The sequence below is a fragment of the Sorex araneus genome, chromosome 9 (assembly GCF_027595985.1).
Source record: "Sorex araneus isolate mSorAra2 chromosome 9, mSorAra2.pri, whole genome shotgun sequence".
In the NCBI taxonomy this organism is placed as follows: Eukaryota; Metazoa; Chordata; class Mammalia; order Eulipotyphla; family Soricidae; genus Sorex; species Sorex araneus.
The window spans coordinates 4,971,636-4,991,310 of NC_073310.1; the positions used below are offsets into that span (position 1 = coordinate 4,971,636).

At 52.5% G+C, this 19,675-nt stretch overlaps 1 protein-coding gene across 7 annotated transcripts in view; it reads right to left on the reverse strand.

The window, feature by feature from the left end:
• Positions 1-17,171, reverse strand: part of HECTD4 (HECT domain E3 ubiquitin protein ligase 4) — a 158,912-nt gene extending 141,741 nt beyond the window's left edge. For all 7 annotated transcript variants that reach the window (XM_055147412.1, XM_055147408.1, XM_055147411.1 and 4 more), the window contains exon 1: positions 16,905-17,171. In XM_055147412.1, the coding sequence (XP_055003387.1) occupies positions 16,905-17,078 (174 nt within the window). In that variant the 5' untranslated portion in view covers positions 17,079-17,171. The remainder of the gene's footprint in view (positions 1-16,904) is intronic.
• Positions 17,172-19,675: the final 2,504 nt, after the last annotated feature.

Genomic DNA, 19,675 nt, shown 5'->3' on the forward strand with positions numbered 1-19,675 from the left:
TTTCACAACCATCGCAGAATGAAATTTTGTAAAAATTAAAACTACAAAAATAAAATGGGAAGGAAATAAATACAAGTCCCCAGTTTTATTATGTTCAACAGACGTAAAGTGAGTTCTCAAATCACGGCCTGGCAGCGAAACACTCACTCGCTTTTTGTCTTAACTTGGCATTACAGGTTACGGGAGGACCAGAGCGTGGGGCTGGTCTTCAGCCGCACTGCTCTACCTGCGATCCAGTTAATTTTCCAAGGCAATGTTTAAAACCTCCAAATTCTCAGGAAGGCTAAGAGGACTGACTCTCGCCGGGGAAAGTCGGATTAAATGACCTCAAGTTTCTTCCCAGCCCGGAAAATTCTATGATTCTGAGTGACGATGCGATGTTACTACTGAATAAGTCTCTCACTGCCCGAGGACGTTCATTTTGTCACCCCAATGAAGAGGTAAAGGAGGAAAGATAATAGAAGAGGGAGCAAAATACAGAGAGAAGGACTGAGAATTTAACTGATGGGCACAACAACAGCACAGTGGGTAAGGTGCTTCCCTTGCACATGCACACCCAGGTTCAATCCCCGGCACCCCATATGGCACTCCAAGCCCGCCAGAGTAATCCCTGAGCACAGAGCCAGGAGTAACACCTAGGCAATGTTGGTGTACCCCCAAAACCAAAAAGAAAGAAAGAGAGAAAGAGGGAAAGAGAGAGGGAGGGAAAGAGGGAGAGAGAAAGGAAAAGAGGGACAGGGTAAGACTCTTGCTTTGCACACAACTGATTCTATCTGGGCTCAAGTCCAGATCCCACGGGGACCCGAGCCCCACCAAGAGTCACCCCGAGTGCAGTTCTAGGAGTACATCCTGAGCACAGAAAATAATTAAACTGAGCGGGGCCGAAGTGATAGTACAGCGGGGAGGGCATTTGCCTTGCAGGCAGCTGACCAGGGTTCGATCCCTGGCACCCCATATGGTCCCCTGAACCCTTCTAGGAGTAAACGCTAAGCACCACTGTGCCCCACTCACCCCAAAATAGAAAGAATTTCACTGGGGGCCAGAGACTCAACTCGACGGTCTGAAGCACATGCTTAGTCCGGGGAGGCCCAGGCTCCATGCCAGCACACACGGTCTCCCAACAGCAAGGCGCGACCCCCATGCAGAGAGCCAGAGGAACCCTCTGACACCACATATGAAGGTTCATTCAAAGGGCTAAAGAAATCAAGATCCATGGGGCTGGAGGGATGGCACAGCAGGGAGGGCATTTGCCTTGCACACAGCCGACCCAGGTTCAATCCCTGGCATCCCATGTGGTCCCCTAAGCACCACCAGAAGTAATTCCTATGTGCAGAGCCAGGAGTAATGCCTGAGCATCGCCAAGTGTGGTCCAAAAAGCCTTACCCAAAAAGGAAAAAAAAAATCAAGATTCAGAAAAGAAAAGAAATCAAGGTTCAGAGTTCATAAAATAAACTGAGGTGAATACAGGCAGAATGATCAGGAGCCAGACCTCACTGGGGTCCCCGAAGATGCAATCCCACAGAACCACCAGCCTCGCTGGGAGAAGGAAGAGTGAGGACAAGAGAGAAGGGGAGAGGAAGGAAGGGATGGGAAGGGGGAAAGGAGAAAAGAGAGATAACAGTGACAGAGAACTCTATTTGCTGTTTTGATGAGAATGCTGACAAATCCTCCTTAAACATTTTGAATCTTTATTTCAATAATAACAAAACCAAATACATCAACAGAAATAGAAGGTTCAGATTTCCTTAAATAGCTACCTCTATTATATCAGACAGTTCATTTGAAATCAGTAACGCACACCATAGACCGCAGAGCAAAAAGTAAGCACAGAAAAGATCCATTACAGCCGCACACTGAATGCTTAATATTTTGTTGATATAAAATGACAGCTGGGGCCTGAGCAATAGTACAGTGGGCAGAGTGCTTGCCTTGCACACAACCGACCTGAGTTCCATCCCTGATACCTTACACAGTGTCCCGACCCCACCAGCAGTGATCCCTGAGGACAGAGCCGCGAGTAAGCCCTGAGCACCACCAGATGCGGCCCCAAAAACAAGAGTGAAAAACAACAACTGAGGGGCTGGAGCGATACAGCGGGTAGGGCGTTTGCCTTGCACGTGGCTGACCTGGGTTCAATTCCCAGCATCCCATATGGTGCCCCAAGCACCACCAGGAGTAATTCCTGAGTGCATGAGCCAGGAGTAACCCCTGTGCATCACCGGGTGTGACCCAAAAAGAAAAAATTAAATAAACTGAATGACACATCTGCAGTTCTTAGCATTGCCAAACCTACAATTTTCAGAAAACAATTGGAAAACTACATATTTCCTTACTGTTAATCTAAAACTGCTACACTCTGTGCTCAGACCTTATAATTCAGTAAACCGCAGCTTTCAATAGAAACACCAGGGGTTCAAGCACGTCCAGTCTACAGCGTCCCATCATGAACTGTTACTTCACAGTTTATCGATTTAATTTTATTTTTTGGTTTTCGGGTCACACCCAGCATCAGAGATCACTTCTGGTGCGGCTCAAGGGAACATATGGGATGTTGGGGATAGAACCCAGGTCTGGGTTGGCTGTGTGGAAGGCAAGCACACTCCCTACCCGCTATACTATCACTCTGGCTCAACACAATTTATTACCTTAAAACTTTACACAAAGGACCACAGTAATGATACAGTGGATAACGCCTTTGCCTTGCACGCGACTGACCTGGGTTTAATCCCTTGCATCCTATATGGTCTTCTGAGTACCACCAGGACTAATTCCTGAGTGCAGAGCCAGGAGTAAGCCCTGAACATCTCTGGGTGTGACCCAAAAAACAAAAGAAAAAAAAAAAACTCTACACAAACATTCAGCATTACAGGTAGGGAACTGAATAGTAGAACACTATGAAAATCCCTTTAAATTCTAGTAATGGGGGCTGGAGAGATAGCACATGAGCGAAACGGCTTGCCTTGCATATAGCCAGCCTCAACTCAATCCCTGGTATCATATATGGTCCCCCATGTACCCCAGAAGTGACTCCAAAGCACAGAGCTAGGAGTAGCCCCTAAGTACCTCCAAATGTGGTCAAATCCCAAAATGAATAAATTCTAGTGAAAGGTTGCAGAAACACTTGTTTGTTTGTTTTGGAGCTATACCCAGAGATGATCAGGGGCTGCTCCCACATGGCGCTTGGGGTTCATTCCCATGGGTGCTCAGGGACTAGGGATTGAATATGGGGTCCTGCAGACAGAATATGTACTCCAGCAATCTAAGCTCTGTCCCTGGTCCCGGGGGGGGGGGGGGGGGGGGCAGACAGTCTAACAGTACAGCAGGGAAGGTGGTTCGATCTTTGGCACCCATATGGTCCCTTGATTCCCCCAGGAGTGGTCTCTAAGCACAAAGCTGGCCCGAAAGCCAAAATAATAATAATAATAACAATGCACTGTAGCACTGTCATCCCACTGTTCACAGATATGCTCGAGCGGGCACCAGTAACATCTCCATTGTGAGACTTGTTGCTGTTTTTGGCATATCACTATGCCACGGGTAGCTTGCCAGGATCTGTCATGCAGGTGGGCTCTCCGAGAGGGACAGAGGAATCGAACCCGGGTCAGCCGCGTGCAAGGCAAACACCCTACTCGTTGTGCTATCGTTCCATTCCAGTAAACGGGGGGGGGGGGGGGGAATCAAGAAAACTTATTTTGTTTTTGTTTTTAATTCTCAAAAAAGTAACACTAACAATAACAAAAAAAATAAAAATTAAAAAACAATAATAAAAGGAACAATAACAATAACCAGTACAAAATTAAAATGTACCAAACTTAAGGTTGGATAGTATAGTGATAGGTGATTGTCTAGGAGGTAACTGGACCGAGGTTCGACCCCTGGCACTACATATGGTCCCCTGAGCAGCCCTAGAAGTAATCCCTGAACACAGAGCCAGGAGTAAGCCCTGCGCATAGCTCAAGGTACGGCACTCGCCTTGTTACGGGTGAGTTTGAACCCTGGCACTGGGTTGCTTTGCATACAGAAGATTCAGATTCCCTGGAAGTACCCCCATGCATGACTGTGTACGATAGCCCCCCCCCAAAAAAAGGATAGTTTTACATAGTATAATAATACTATCAGAGCTGGAGCAATAGTGCAGCAGGTAGGGCGTTTGCCTTGCATGCGGCTGACCCGGGTTCGATTCCCAGCATTCCATATGGTCCCCTGGGCACCGCCCGGAGTAATTCCTGAGTGCAGAGCCAGAAGTGACCCCTGTGCATCACCAGGTATGACCCCAAAAAGAATCAATTAATTAATTTGTTAATTAATTAATTAATACTATTTACTAAATATCAGTAACTTTACCTATAGGTTTTAAAAAAATAAAGTGGATTTCCTCCTCGTACTGGCATGCCCGAGAGAACATTTTAAGCCAGTCGGAGTGCAAACATTCTCTGCCAACCAACTGCCGTCCCCTCTGATCACACTCCGAGCCAGCGGCTCCCCTCCCGGTGGGCAGCTCTGGCGTGCTCTCCTCTGGCAGCGTCCCCAGCCCATCAGGAGGAGAAGCCGCTGCCCGCTCCTGCCTATATATGGCAATGGTCTGGGTTAACTGGATTACTGGCCAAAAGGAGTGCTTGCCGGGAGGCGGTGAGATCAAGCCACAGGAGCGGGCCTCTGAGGAGGAGTGATAACAGCGAGACGCCACTAACAGTGCTCGAGACTCTCCGGCCGCCCATGGCCCGGCGCGCTTCTCCTTGTACTCAACCAGGCCCCTTCCTACGGGCCAGTCTTCAGCGGGAAAGTCACTGGATTGAGCAAACGACACACTTGAGCAAGTCCATGAGTTATAAAAGGCCCTCTGGGGACCAGCGAGATGCTCAAAGGGCCGCTGCTCTACATGGAGAAGGCCCAAGTTCGAGGCACGGCACCCCAGGTCCTCCTGAGCACTACTGATAGCAAACCCTGAGCACTGTGTGGGGAGCAGTCCCTCAACTCTGCTGGACGTGGTGACCCCCCTACCCCCGGACCAAAATGCTCTTTATAAGGATGTAAGGGAAAAGGTCCCATCGAACTACTCTGAGAATATAAGTTTGATATTACTTCGGAGACCAATTTGGCAGTATCTCTTGAACTTTAAAATGACACATGTGGAGGTGAGAAAGAGAACAGAGGTAAGGTGCTCAGGGGACTAGCAGTGCTCAGGGGACTGTGTGGTGCTGGGGACGGCTTGGGGCTCTGACACGCCACGCGTGCACTCCGACCCTCTGTGCTTGCAGCTGACCCTGGTTAGACCCCCAGCACCACATATGGTCCCCTGAGCACCATTGGATGTGCTCCCCCCACCAAAAAATAAATAAGCGGTCACCTATGACCCAGCGATTTTATTTCCCAGAACCACTATAGAAAAACATTTCAGGGGGCTGGAGCGATAGCACAGCGGGTAGGGCGTTTGCCTTGCATGTGGCTGACCCAGGTTCAATTCCCAGCATCCCATATGGTCCCCTGAGCACTGCCAGAGGTAATTCCTGAGTGCAGAGCCAGGAGTGACCCCTGTGCATCGCCGGGTGTAACCCAAAAAGCCAAAAAAAAAAAAAAACCATTTCAGATATGTGCAATCAGGCATGTAAGGATATGCACTGAAAGACCTCTCTCAATAGCGAAAAAATATACCACCAAAATACCCATCGTGGTAGGCTGAATAACGCGTCCTGAAAATGACTCTGCCCCAGTTCCCCAAATCCATGCGCGTGATCTCAGATAGCAAGAGGGACTTTGCAAATGTGGCTACATCAAATGTCACGATATGGGAATTATCCTGGATCACACGGGTGGCCGATAATCACAGTGGTCAGAGAGGGAGGCAGGCTGGGCCAGAGAGATAGCACAGTGGGCAAGGCGACTGCTTTGCACACGGCCAGCTGGGGTTCAATTCCTGCCACCACACAGGGTCCCCTGAGCCCCGCCAGGCGCAATCCCTGAGCACAGAGCCAGGTGGGACCCAAAACAAACAAAAGAGGAGGCAGGCAGGACCAGTCAAAGAGGTGTGGTGATGACAGACAGGAAGGAAAAAAAAAGTAAGGAGCAGCTGGAGAAGTAGCACAGAGGGTCGGAGTGCACGCGTGGCGTGTCAGAGCCCCAAGCCGTCCCCAGCACCACACAGTCCCCTGAGCACTGCTAGGAGCATCACCTCCAACTGCCACTCTGTGCCCCAAAAACAAACAAAACGGGGGGCAGAGAGATAGTACAGAGGATAGGGCACTTGCCTTGCACGTGGGACTGAGCCAGCTTGGATCCTCAACACGTGTTCTCCAGCCCACCAGGAGTGACCCGAGTGCAGAGCCAGGAGGAAGCCTTCAGCACCACTAGATGTGGCCCCAAAACATGTACTGTGTATGTGCGTGCATATTTTTTATGTGTGTGTGTGTGGGGGGGGGGTTTACTGGCTCTTTCCTGAGACCTGGTCTTCAGGGAGGGGGTGAGGGGTGCAGGGGGCCATTGACCTTCTGGCCAGGCCCACAGCCAGGGTAAGAGGGGAGCGCTAAGTGGGAGGGGGCCAAAGCCCTTTCAGTCTGGCCGAGGCCAGCGAAGGGAGTCTCCAGGCCCCAGCAGGGAGACAGCACGTGTCTTGGGGGCAGCTGCAGGGCACAGATGATGCGACAGGGGGTGGGGGCTCCCACGGACGGCACCAGCACTGAGCAGGGTCCAGACAGCAGCCGCGGGGTCTACCTTCTCCCACAGGCTGAGCGGTGCTAGCACAGGCCGAATGTCCTTAAGACTGCAGCCCCCTGTGGAGGCAGATTATGTGTATAACATATATGTATATAATATATATTATATTTCAGTTTATACATATTTGAGATTTTTTTAAACAAGTGACAGAAATATATTTAGTATTATCTCTAACTATGTAAAAGAGAATAAATGTTTTAAAAGACACAAAATAGGTATAGGGGGCTGGAGGGCATTTGCCTTGCACGTGGCCGACCCGAGTTCAATTCCCAGCATCCCATATGGTCCCCTGAGCACCGCCAGGAGTAATTCCTGAGTGCAGAATCAGGAGTAACCCCTGAGCATCGCCGGGTGTGACCCAAAAAGAAAAAAAAAAACACATAGGTATAGGAGAGACAGTACAGGGGAAAGAGGCTTGCCTTGCATGCAGCCGACTGGGGCTCAATCCCAGCACCATATACGGTCCCTTGAGTGTCATCAGGAGTGACCCGAGTGCAGGACCAGGAGCATGCCCTGAGTGCCGTCAGTTGTGGCCCAAAGAAAGGCACAGGGCAGGCCCTGTGGGGAAAGAGCAGCACCAGGTCCAAGATGGCAGCCTACAGGGGGCTCTGAGGAGCTCAAAGAAATCCACAAATGCGAGGGACCAACATCTCCAAGGGTCAGACTGATGAAGCTAATTTGCTGACCTGGCAAAGGCTTATTAGTCCTGACAACCCTCCACATGAACAAACTTCCCGGCAGGGCACCCATTCGAACTACAAAGACAACTTCGTGTGAATGCTAAGGTGTTGGGGCCACAACCAGTGGAGCTTAGGGCTGCTCCTGACTCTCTGCTCAAAGGGAGAGTGCTCAGGGGACCACATGTGGTGACGGGGATTAAACCAGGGTCACCTGCCTGCAAACCCACACACCCCAAAAATATGATCGTCTGAGCCAAAGTGGGTAGTATAGTGGTAGGGCGTTTGCCATGCACGTGGCTGACCCAGGTTCAATCCCTGGCACCCCATATGGTTCTCTGAGCCGGCCATGACTGATATCTGAGCACAGAACCAGGAGTAATCCCTGAGCACCACCAGATGTAGCCCAAAAGCAAAACCAAAAAGTGATCTTTCGGATTTTTTTTTTCTTTTTTGGTCTTTGGGCCGTAACTCCTTTGTGCTTAGGGCTTACTCCCAGCTCTAAGCTCAGGGATTTTTTTTTTTTTTAACCACAAAAGATAAAATAAAATAAAATAAAATAAAATAAAAATGCAGTCAGGGGCAAAGGAGATATGGATCATATGGTCCCCAGAGCACTGCAAGGAATGGAGTGCGGACCCAGGAGTAACCTCTGAGCATCGCTGGGTGTGGCCCAACAAAACAAAACAAAACGAATTCTCATGAGGGCAGGGGTGTGTGCATGGGGAGAAGCCAAGAGCGCAGCTTGTGTAGGGTGCTTGCCCCGTGCAGCCAACCCAGGTTCAATGCCTGACACCACACACAGTCTAAAATATAATCGCAGATGCGTGATTTGAGGGCAGGAGACCCCCAGCTCACTCCCAGTGAGTATCCCTGGTACCCTCAGGTGTGGCCCTGCCGGCCCCAGCATCACCAGGCCCTGGAGGTAAGCCATCAGGCCTGTACTACCAGGAGTGCAGGAGTGTCACCAGGCAGGAGTGGCCCCCGGGGCCCGGTGCCGCTGGGGAGGAATCTCCCCCAAACAAATAGGATCAAAGTAGCATTCCTCTCCTTGAGATAAGGAGGCATTTGTCCTTCACTGTCCACCTGCTGTCATTCACATTTAAGTCTACCGAGCAAACTTATCTTACAAAGGGGCTCAAGTGTTCCTGGTAAAACAAGAAGCAAAGCCAGGGAGGGAGAGGAAAGCACAGACTCTTTCAGGAATTGACTTCCCCATTGTCCCCAGGTCCCTTAAGACTCAGGAAATGACAGATGCAAGGTGAATTCCCCACCAGCCCACGGCGCCAGGTGGTATCTTGTACCCATCAATGTGGCAACCAAGAAGAGAGATAAGAATCAAAACTGATTTATTTAGTATGATCTTAGGCAGGCAACTGGAGGAAAACTGAAATGAAGACTATTGCCTCACCGTACTGCCAGCAAATTGGGAACAAAATTTCAGCAAGAACAGAAGAACAACAACAAACACTACTCCGCTATCCTCTGCTACAGAAAGAACTGTGTTAATGGGACAATCGAGCTTTTCTATACATTGGGCAGCTAAATAAATATGCATGTTTCCAGTAACTGCAGTTTCTAAAGGAGGTCTGTGTAGGAGACACGGAACCACATCCATTCGAATGCAGTCCTTAGACTAACCCTATCAGGGTCCTTCTCTGACAGATGATTAGACAGTCCTGTAAGAAATTGTTTTGGGCAATCGTGGGCCACACGCAGTAGTGCTCAGGGACCATTCCTGGCTCTGTGCTCAGGAGGGAACCCTGGGACAGTGTGTAGCACTGTAGCACTGCCATCCCGTTGTTCATCGATTTGCTCGAGCAGGCACCAGTAACGTCTCCATTGTGAGACCTGATGTTACTGTGTTTGGCATATCGAATATGCCACCGGTAGCTTGCCAGGCTCTGCCATGCGGGCGGGATACTCTCGGTAGCTTGCCGGGCTCTCCAAGAGGGACGGAGGAATTGAACCTGGGTCAGCCACGTGCAAGGCAAACTCCCTACCCGCTGTGCTATCGCTCTAGTCCAATTGGACTGGCAGTGTGCAGGGGACCATATGTTGTGCTAAGGACTGAACTGTGATCACTGCTGCCCTGTATTATCTCTCCAGCCCCCAGGAAGGAATTTTCTGGAGGGAGCCCCACTGATGGTGCTCAGGGATCACTGAGCAAGGCTCAGAGACTATGTGGTGCCAGGAATTGAGCCTGAGTTGGCTGCGTGAGACAAGCGCCCTACACAAGCTGTACTAAGGCCTCCCCTTCACCTATATCCCCCGATCCATGAGGGTCTGGGGGGGGGCTGTTTTGGTTTTGGGGCCACACCCAGCAATGCTCAGGGGTTACTCCTAGCTCTATACTCTAGAATCACTCCTGGCGGTGCTCGGGGGACCATATGGGATGCTGGGGATGGAACCCAGGCAGGCTGCATGCAAGGCAAACACCCTCCCCGCTGTACAATGTCCCGGCGCCCTGTGGGGATTCTAAAGCCTGAGCTTGAATCGGATCTATTTCAGTCTCAGGCCTTTATTTGGGGGGGAGGGGCTTTTTGAGTCAAACCCAGAGATGATCAGGGGTGACTCCTGGATCAGAACCCAAGAATCACTCCTGGCGGTGCTCGGGGGATCATATAGGATGCTAGGGATTGAATCCGGGTCGGTGGCGTGCAAGGCAAACACCCTCCCCCCTGTGCTATCGCTCTGGCCCCTTCAGCCTCAGTCTTACAACCGACGTTATGAAGAGAAGGACAATATCAACCTCGAAAGATTTCTGTGAGGACGAAATCATTGTGGAGCGCTTAGCCCAGAGCCTGGCATACAGTATCGCTGATGCTGAAGTCGTGCGCATAGAGGTGGTGACAATGACGACCGAGATGTGGCAATGCAGAAAGCAGGGATTACCAACAAAAGCACGGAACCTGCCCTGGGTCACGGAGACTGCAGGACAAAGTAAGAATTTTGATCCCGGTTAGACTTTCAACACTTGACCTGAACCTTGAGGTCACAACGTCTCCCACAGTCCCCCAGGTACTTCATTCTAATTTTACAACAAAACGTGTCAATCCTGCCAGCTCACTGTCCCTTTGTCTCACTGAGCCCATTTGAGAGTATGTGGCAGTTTCCCTTACTGAAGTCTAACGGCCATACGGTCAGTTGCACATACTGTCAACACACACACAGTCTGACGAGTCTGATGCTGACAGATACACGACCACGAAACCGTCACCACACTTAAAGCATGCACTCCGGCTTCCTCCTCCCCAACCACTGGTCCCCTCCCTAAGGCTATAGATTAGCTGGCTTTTTCTAGAATTTCGTACGAGGAAAGTTTACATATGCACTTGTTCGTCTGGCTCCTTCTACTCAGCATTGGCCGGGTTGTCAGGAACATGGTTTGTTCCTTTATTCCTCTGTTGCTGAGCAGTTTCCAGAGGATAGGTATACAACTCTTACTTATCCACTGACCCGTGGATGGACACTTCGATTATTTCCGGTTTGGGGGAAAACACAAATATAAAGCTATCACGTACATTCATGTCCGGGCCCTTGAACTGTTGGGCATTCTATCCCCCAGCACCATCCCGCCAGCCAGGGCCACCCCGCACTGTGCAACCACAAAACCTGCAAATCTCGGGGCCGGAGCACTAGCACAGCGGGGAGGGCGTTTGCCTTGCACACAGCCGACCCAGTTTCGATCCCCGGCATCCCATAGGGTCCCTGAGCACCGCCAGGAATAATTCCTAAGTGCAGTGCCAGGAGTAACCCCTAAGCATTTCTGGGTGTGACCCCCTCAAAAAAATAAGGAAAAAAACCTGCACATCACATCACTACAACCAAGTATGCAAGCACTGAACAATGAAAGGGAAGGGAAGAGTAAGCAATAAAAACAAAATAAAAGGGGTTGGGGAAATGGCTCAAAGGACTAGAGTGCATGTTTTACATGCAGGAGCCCCAGGCTCCCTGGAGCACCACATGGTCCCCAGGGGAAAGGCAGAGTGACAGCGAGCTCTGCAAGGTATGACCCACAAATAACAAAGGGGCTGGAGTGACAGCACAGTGGGGAGGGCATCTGCCTTGCACGGGGCCAAACGGGGTTTGATTCCCAGCATCCCATAGGGTCCCCCGAGCATGGCCAGGAGTAATTCCTGAGTGCATGAGCCAGGAGTAACCCCTGTGCATGGCCAGGTGCGACACCAAAAAAAAAAAAAAAAAACCACTAAGGTTCAAGGTAATGCAAAATTCAATTAATAGTTGATTTGTTGAAGCCAGAGAGACAGCACAAGGGTTAAGGACACTTGCAGGCGGCCAACCCCAGCAAGACAGGTTCTTCTGGTCTTCTGGGACACTCTTGCCAACTGCCATGGACTACGTGTTCTTCAGGCCGCTGACCAAAAGCCACTCTGGGCTTTCCTATCCTGTTACCCTAGGTAAAACAGAGTCCCTTCCCTACTCCTAACCCGGTGACACAGTACTTATTATTTGGGGGTAAATTTAAAAAAGAAAAAAAAAGTTATTATTGTCTATATCCTCCCAATAAAATAAAAACTAGTGTTTGGCCTATAAACATATTTTCTTTCCTCCTCCCTGTGCTCCTTGGGCGCTCCCATGACAAAGGCCATCAGATCTCCAGGGCTACACCCAGTGACGCTCAGCAGGTCACGTGGAGCCAGGGATCAAGTCCAGGCCCATGAGGCATGCACCCTAACCACTGTATTAGCTCCAGACTTCAGTTCTGAAATTTTTTTTTTTTTTGGCTTTTTGGGTCACATCCAGCAAAGGGGTTACTCAGAGGTTATTCCTGGCTCTCCACTCAGGAGCTACTGCTGGTGGCGCTCAGGGGACCATATGGGACATCGGGGATTGAACCCATGTGCAAACCTCATTCTGAAGAATTTTTTTGTTTTGTTTTTGGGCCACACCTGGTAGTGCTCAGGGGCTACTGCTGGCTCTGTACCCAGGAGTTACTCCTGGCGGTGCTCAGGGGACCAACATGGGATGCCAAGGATGGAATCTGGGCAGTGCCCAGGGAACTATATGGGATGCCGAGGATCAAACTCAGGTTGGCTACGTGGAAGGCAAACGCCCTACCCATTGTGGCATTACTCCGACCCTTGTTCTGAAGTTGCAGTTGACGCAATCTTAAGCAGCAAGGCTGCCAACCATGACGGAGCTGAGGGAGTCTCTCTCAGGAGCCACGTTCATTATATGAAGGATTCCAATGATGTGACAATATCCTGTGCCAAATGCCAATGTTCCCCGGAGAGGACTGTGTCTTCATGAGTGGGCTTCACGCGTACACTCACTGTGAGCGGACTTCATAACGGATAACAGCATTTCAAAAATTTTCAGAAAACTGATGAACTTCTTATCTTCTTCAAATATTTAAATGAAGGGGCCAAGAACCCTAGTGACAGTACAGCGGGGAGGGCATTTGCCTTGCACACGGCCAAATTGAGTTCAATCCCCGACATCCCATATGGTCCCCCAAGCACTGCCAGGACTAATTCCTGAATGCAGAGCCAAGGGTAAGCCCTGAGCACTGCCGGGTGTGGCCCCCAAACCAAAACTAAATAAAACTAAGAAACTAGAGAGATAGCCGACGGGCTGAGTTCATGCTTTGCATGTCGGAGACTGGCGTTAGGTCCCTGGCATCCAGAATGGTCCACGAGGAGTTGCCCCTGAGTGCAACCTGATGTGAACCAAACACAAGCAAAAAAACAGGCCTCCAGTGAGAACTAAAGATAAAGGTATGTGGGGCCAGAGCGATAGCACAGCGGGTAGGGCGTTCGCCTTGACGCGGCCGACCCAGGTTCAATCCCCGGCATCCCATATGGTCCCCCAAGCACCGCCAGGAGTAATTCCTGAGTGCAAAGCCAGGAGTAACCCCTGAGCATCGCTGGGTGTGACCCAAAAAGCAAAAAAAAAGGTAAAGGTATTATGTATTTATTTATTATGTATGTATAAAGGCTGGAGTGATAGCACAGTGGGTAGGACATTTGCCTTGCACGTGGCTGACCTGGGTTCGATTCCTTCGTCCCTCTCGGAGAGCCCGGCAAGCTACTGAGAATATCTTGCCCGTACAGCAGAACCTGGCAAGCTACCCGTGGGGTATTAGATATGCCAAAAACAGCAACAGATCTCACAATGCAGAGTGGTGCCCACTCGAGCAAATCGATGAGCAATGGGATGACAGTGATACAGTGATACAGTGATCTTTTTTTCTTTTTTTTTTTTTTTTTTTTTTTGCTTTTTGGGTCACACCTGGCAATGCACAGGGGTTACTCCTGGCTCTGCACTCAGGAATCACTACTGGCGGTGCTCAGGGGAACCACATGGGATGCTGGGAATCGAACCCGGGTCAGCCGCGTGCAAGGCAAACACCCTACCCGTCGTGCTATTGCTCCAGCCCCAATACAGTGATCTTTAACAAGTCACTAAATTGAAAATAATCCAGAAGATGAGTCTTATACACACATGCCTGGGAGGAGCAGCTTATGATTCTCGGCTGCTGTGTTTGAGACCAACAGGCCTGGGCCCAGGCTCTGTAATGATGGGCAAACGGCACACCTAAGACTTTACCTGCCTCATCTGTCCAATGGGTGGATATTTACACTTGTTACAACTGACAACAATATTTAACTACCAATTTCCCTTCAGAAGTTACTAAGCTGTTGCATGACACAGACACCTTATCGATAATATTATTACTGAATTATTCCATGTGAATTACCCACACAAGCACAAATCCAATAGCCACAAAAACAAAAACATTTTTTCTCTTTTTGGGTCACACCCAGCCATGCTCCTGGCTCTGCACTTAGGAATTACTCCTGGCGGTGCTTGGGGGACCATATGGGATGCCAGGGATCAAACTCAGGTCGGCCGTGTGTAAAGCAAATACCCTACCTGCTGTACTATCACCCTGGCCCAACTAAAGCATTCTTTGCTATCCATCACTGTCATCACTGTCATCCCGTTGCTCAACAATTCACTCGAACGGGCACCAGTAACATCTCCATTGTGAGACTTGTTACTGCTTTTTTTAGCTATCCATATCTCCTGATATGCTGAAGCTGGTAGAGCCAATGGCAAGAAATAACATTATTTATTCTACTCTTCAGTCATAAATGTTTATCACGTAATGGTTTCTGAGAAGCCCGAACAAAATTTTATTTTTTTCTGTATATTATAATTGTAAACATTTTTTTATTATTTAACTTTATTTATCTTTTTAATTAGTGAGTCACAGGGTACAGTTACAGATTCACACATTTTCGTGCTTGTTTTTCCCTCATACAATGTTTGAGAGCCCATCCCTCCACCACCAATGAACCCAGTATCCCTCCCACCCCCCCAATCCCATCCCCCCACCCCACCTCTGTGTCAGGGCATTCCAATTTGATACCTCTCTTTCCTTTTGGGTGTTGTGGTTTGCAATAGGGGTATTGAGTGGCCATCCTGTTCAGTCTCTAGTCTACTTTCAGCACGCATCTCCCTCCCCGCGCAGGATCTCCAATCACATATTACTTGGTCCGAACATAATTTTAAAAAAAGTTTCTTGTTAATTTTTTTTGGGGGGTCACACCCAGTCCTGCTGAGAGCTTACTCCTAGCTCTGCACTCAAGAATCACTCCTGGCTTGCTCAAGGGAACATGTGGGATGTCGGTATTGAACCCAGGTCCTTGTGGCATGAAAGGTCGCCCTACCAGCTGTACTATTGCCTAATATTTTTCTTTAAACCGATGTGCCCTGGGTTAGATCCCTGGCACCCAATCTAACCCAGGCCACATCAGTAGGGCACTTGCCTTGCCCGTGGCGGACCAGGGCTCTATCCACGGCACCCCTTTGGTACCCTGGCCCGGCCGGGAGTGATCCCTGATCCCTGAACCCAGAGTCAGGAGTAAGCCCTGAGCACCTACAGGCAAATGTGGCCCAAACCTCACCCCGGGCGAGCACCCCCACCCCAAACAAACTGACTAGGCCAAAGAGGTTCTTTCAAACTCCCTTTCCAGCGGAAAGGGCTGACAAGCACATTGCATTTACAAACAGGCAGAGCGCCAACCCAGGGCTGGGTCGGAGAGATAGCACAGCGGGAGGGCGCTTGCCCTGCACGGCGCTGACCCGGCCACGAGGCCACCACCCTGGCAGCCCACACGGGTCCCGGGACCACGTCAGAAGTGATGCCTTCCGTGAGCACTGGGCCTGAAGTAATCCTGAGCACTGCCGGGTGTGGCAAAAAAAAAAAAAAAGGAAAAAGAAGAAGAAAAAAAAACAGAAGACGGGAAGGGAGCTAATATAATACCTCAGGAATTTTCTACTACTCCGGTGCCTTTTAATCCCCCCAGTGAATTTTACAGACTCGCGTGGTCGGGGCCGTGACCTTCGACCCGTCTCCAGGGAACAAAGCCAGTCCACTTGAGAGCCGCCCAATGCGGAGGCGCCGGCGGCGGCACCCCTGGCCCGGCCGACCGGGCCCTCCCAGACATCCGGGATTCCCCGCCGCCCAGGTCTCCCTCCCGGCGCCCCCCACGCGCCCCCAGCCCGTGGGCGGCCTGTCACATCCGTCAATTAGCAAGAGTTCCGAACGCGAACGCCTCGGCCTCCAGGCGCGCGCACAGCGCACACGCGCGCACACACGCACACACATTCTCACGCACACACACTCACACACGCACACACGCACATATTCTCACGCACGCACACACGCACACACATTCTCACGCACACACTCACACAAGCACATATTCTCACGCACGCACACACACTCACACACGCACGCACACACGCATGCACACAGAGTCCGCATCGCGCCCCTGGGGCTCAGGCCGCCGCGGCGACCGCGGGGCTGGAACCCGGCTCCGCAAACGCCGAGCCGCAGGGCACAAAAGGTGCCTCGCGCTGCCTCCGGGCCTGCTCGCGACGTCGAGGCTCGGCCCATCATCACGACAGACACACACACACACACGCACACACAAGCATACACGCGCACACACGCGCACACACAAGCATACACACGCACACACAAGTGCACACGCGCGCGCACAAGCACACGCGCACACAAAAAAACACACGCGCGCGCACACACACACAAGCACACACGCACGCACTGGCACACACGCACAGGCACACACACACACGCACACACACGCACGCACGCACACGCCACCTCCTCAGGCAGAGCGTCAGGCCGGGAGCGCCGGCGGGCGACACCCCGGACACCTGCCGCGGCGGTGGCCCCCACCTAGCGGGGCGTCGCGGCCCCGGGCGCGGGGGGCGGGGGGCGCGCCCGGGCCACGCCGCCCGCCGCGCTGACAAAGGCCCGGCGGCCCCGCCCGGACCCCGCCGGCTGCCGGCCCGGGGGGCTGCGGCGGGGGCGCCGCCTCGGCGGGCGGGTCCCGGGGCGCGAGCGGCGACGCGGACGCCCCCCGCGAGGCCGCGGCGCGCGCACACACCTGCCGGCCGGCGCCGCGGCGGCTGACTGACAGCGGCGGGCCCGGGGAACGCGGCCGGCGGCGCCCTCACCTCCAGGTCGGTGTCGGCCGCCTCCGGGGCGCCGAGGATCTCGCTGGGCAGCTCGGCCAGGTCGGTGACGCGGATGAGCCCGTCGTGCAGGAAGATGGTCTCCTCCTTCACCGACAGCCACTGCGCCGAGTCGGCCGCCGCCGCCGCCGCCGCCGCGGCCGCCGACGAGCCCATGGCCCCGGCCAGGGAGCGCGCGGGGGAGCAGCCGCCGCGATCACCGGCCCATGGCGGCCGCCGCCGCGCCCCGGCTCGCCCGCGCAGCCCCGCCCTAGGCCGTCCGCGCCGCCATCCTCCCGCCCCGCCGGCCCCGGAGACCCCGGTCCCGCAAGCCCCGCCGCCCTGTGCCGCGGGACCCGCCTCAGCCGCTCCGCAGCCAACTGTCAGTGAGACGCCATGCTGGGGGCGGGGCTCCCGGCATGCCCCGCGGAGCGGACAATACAGGCCCCGCCCCGGCCCCGCCCCCCGCCCGCAGCCCGGGGCGCCGGCCGCCGCCGCACCTGCGCCGCCGCTTCCGCCCGCCGCCGCCCGCCGCCCCCCAGCCTCCTCCTGCGGTGCTCGGGGAGGAGACGCCGCCGCCTCTCTGCCTCAGCAGCTGTGCGCCCCCTCGCCGGCGCCGGAGCCTCCTCTCCGGGCGAGGCGCGGAGGTTCACGCCCTGCATTGCAATTAGATATCTGCAAGGCCGGGAGGAACTGTTGCACGCTGGGTCCCGAGCACTTGGCCGAAACGCCCGGTGAATGCTTGATATTTACCGAAAGGACCCACCGGACACCCAAACCCCGGTACAGGGCGGGGCAGGTGGTTCTCAGGACTGCTGTGCTGCTTTGCACGCGGGAGCATCACTTGGTCCCCAGAGCGCACAGGAGCGACACACACCACACCACCCCCCACCACCCCAGCACTGCATTGGGAATGCCCCCCCCCCCCCGTGCACTGTAGGGTGTGACCCGAAATAAAATCACTGAAAATAGAGCATCAGTCTCGATGCTTTATGCCCGGTCTGGCACTTTGTAAGTGCTCTGTATGTGGGCATTAAAGCCATTGTTCTAGCCATCAGTATGCAGTGCTGATGGACAAACACTTTCAAAAGCGCACACCATCCCGTTTTTATGAAAACAAGAAAAGAGAGGCCAAAAATAGCTCAGCAGTCTGAATGCATATTTTGCATGCAGCAGCCAAGTTTGATCCTGGCACTAGATGGTTCTCTGAGCACCTCCAGGAGTGACCCCCCAACTCTGGATCCTGTGCATGGTCAGTTGTGACGCAAAAACCGAGGAGAAGAGAGAGAGAGAGAGAGAGAGAGAGAGAGAGAGAGAGAGAGAGAGAGAGAGGAAACTAGGGAAACTGGATGTCTGGATGTGGGAGAAAGTGGGGTTATGGGAAATCTCTGTACCTTCCCCTCAATATTGCTGTTCAAAAAATAAAACTTTAGGGGCTGGAGTGATAGCACAGCGGGTAGGGCGTTTGCCTTGCACGTGGCCGACCCAGGTTCGAATCCCAGCATCCCATATGGTCCCCTGAGCACCGCCAGGGGTGATTCCTGAGTGCATGAGCCAGGAGTGACCCCTGTGCATCGCCGGGTGTGACCCAAAAAGCAAAAAAATTAAAAAAAAAATAAAACTTTAGGAACTGGAGAGATAGATAGTACAGCAGGTAGGCATTTGCCTAGCACTGGGCCAAACCAGGATCAATCCTTGATATCCTGTATGGTCCCCAAGCCCACCAGGAGTGACCCCAGAGTAGATAGCCAGGAGTAAGTCCTGAGCACTGCTGGGCGTGGCCCCAAAACAATACAAGATTTAAGGAAGCCAGAGAGATGCATGAGGCTGATGTGGTTCAATCCCCAGCTCCATATAGGGTCCCCTGAGCACCACTGGGTATGACCCCCACCTAAAATTAAAATTTGGATACCAGAGCCTAAGAGCTGGTCCAGTAGGCACATGCTTTTTGAGTGCAAAAGTCCAGACCCAATTCCAAGTACCATATGGTCCCCTGAGGACGAGGACCAGTGGGACTGACCCCGAAGCACTGAGCGCTGCAAGGTGTGGCCCGAAAGACAAACTAGCCAAAATATAAGGCCCAGGAGATAGCTCAAAGGACGGATCAGATCACTCCATGTGGGAGGCCCTGTGTTTGCTCCCTGGCATCCCCTACTCCCCTGAGCAGTACCAGCTGAAGCCTTGGTGGTACCCAGCACCGCTGAACCCGCGCCACGCTGTATTGCAATCTCAGCAATTACCAGGCCCCTATTTCCAGGCTCTGGGTCACTGGGGATGGCCCCGGGACACCTCAGCAACCTCAAGGAACTCCTGCCCAATTACAATTAAGGATCTGCTCCAGGCAGGAGCTTGTTAAAAAAGGAAACGGGGCAGAGGCCTAGTGCAGAGGCTACGGCCCTTGGCTTACATGCAGCTGACCCAGGTTACATCCCCACATCTTACAGCATCCCCCGAACCCCTTCAGGAGTAATCCCTGAGCTCAGAGCCAGGAATAAGCCTGCGTATTGCAGGGTGTGACCCAAACTCCCCTCCCCTCAGCCCCTGCAATAAAATAAAACATAGGGGACTGGAGCGATAGCACAGGGGGTAGGGCATTTGCCTTGCACGTGGCTGACCGGGGTTCGATTCCCAGCATCCTAAATGGTCCTCCAAGCACCGCGAGGAGTAATTCCTGAGTGCAGAGCCAGGAGTAACTCCCGTGCACCACCGGGTGTGACCCAAAAAGCAAAAATAAATCAGTAAATTAAAAATAAACATAGGAGGGGCTGGAGCAA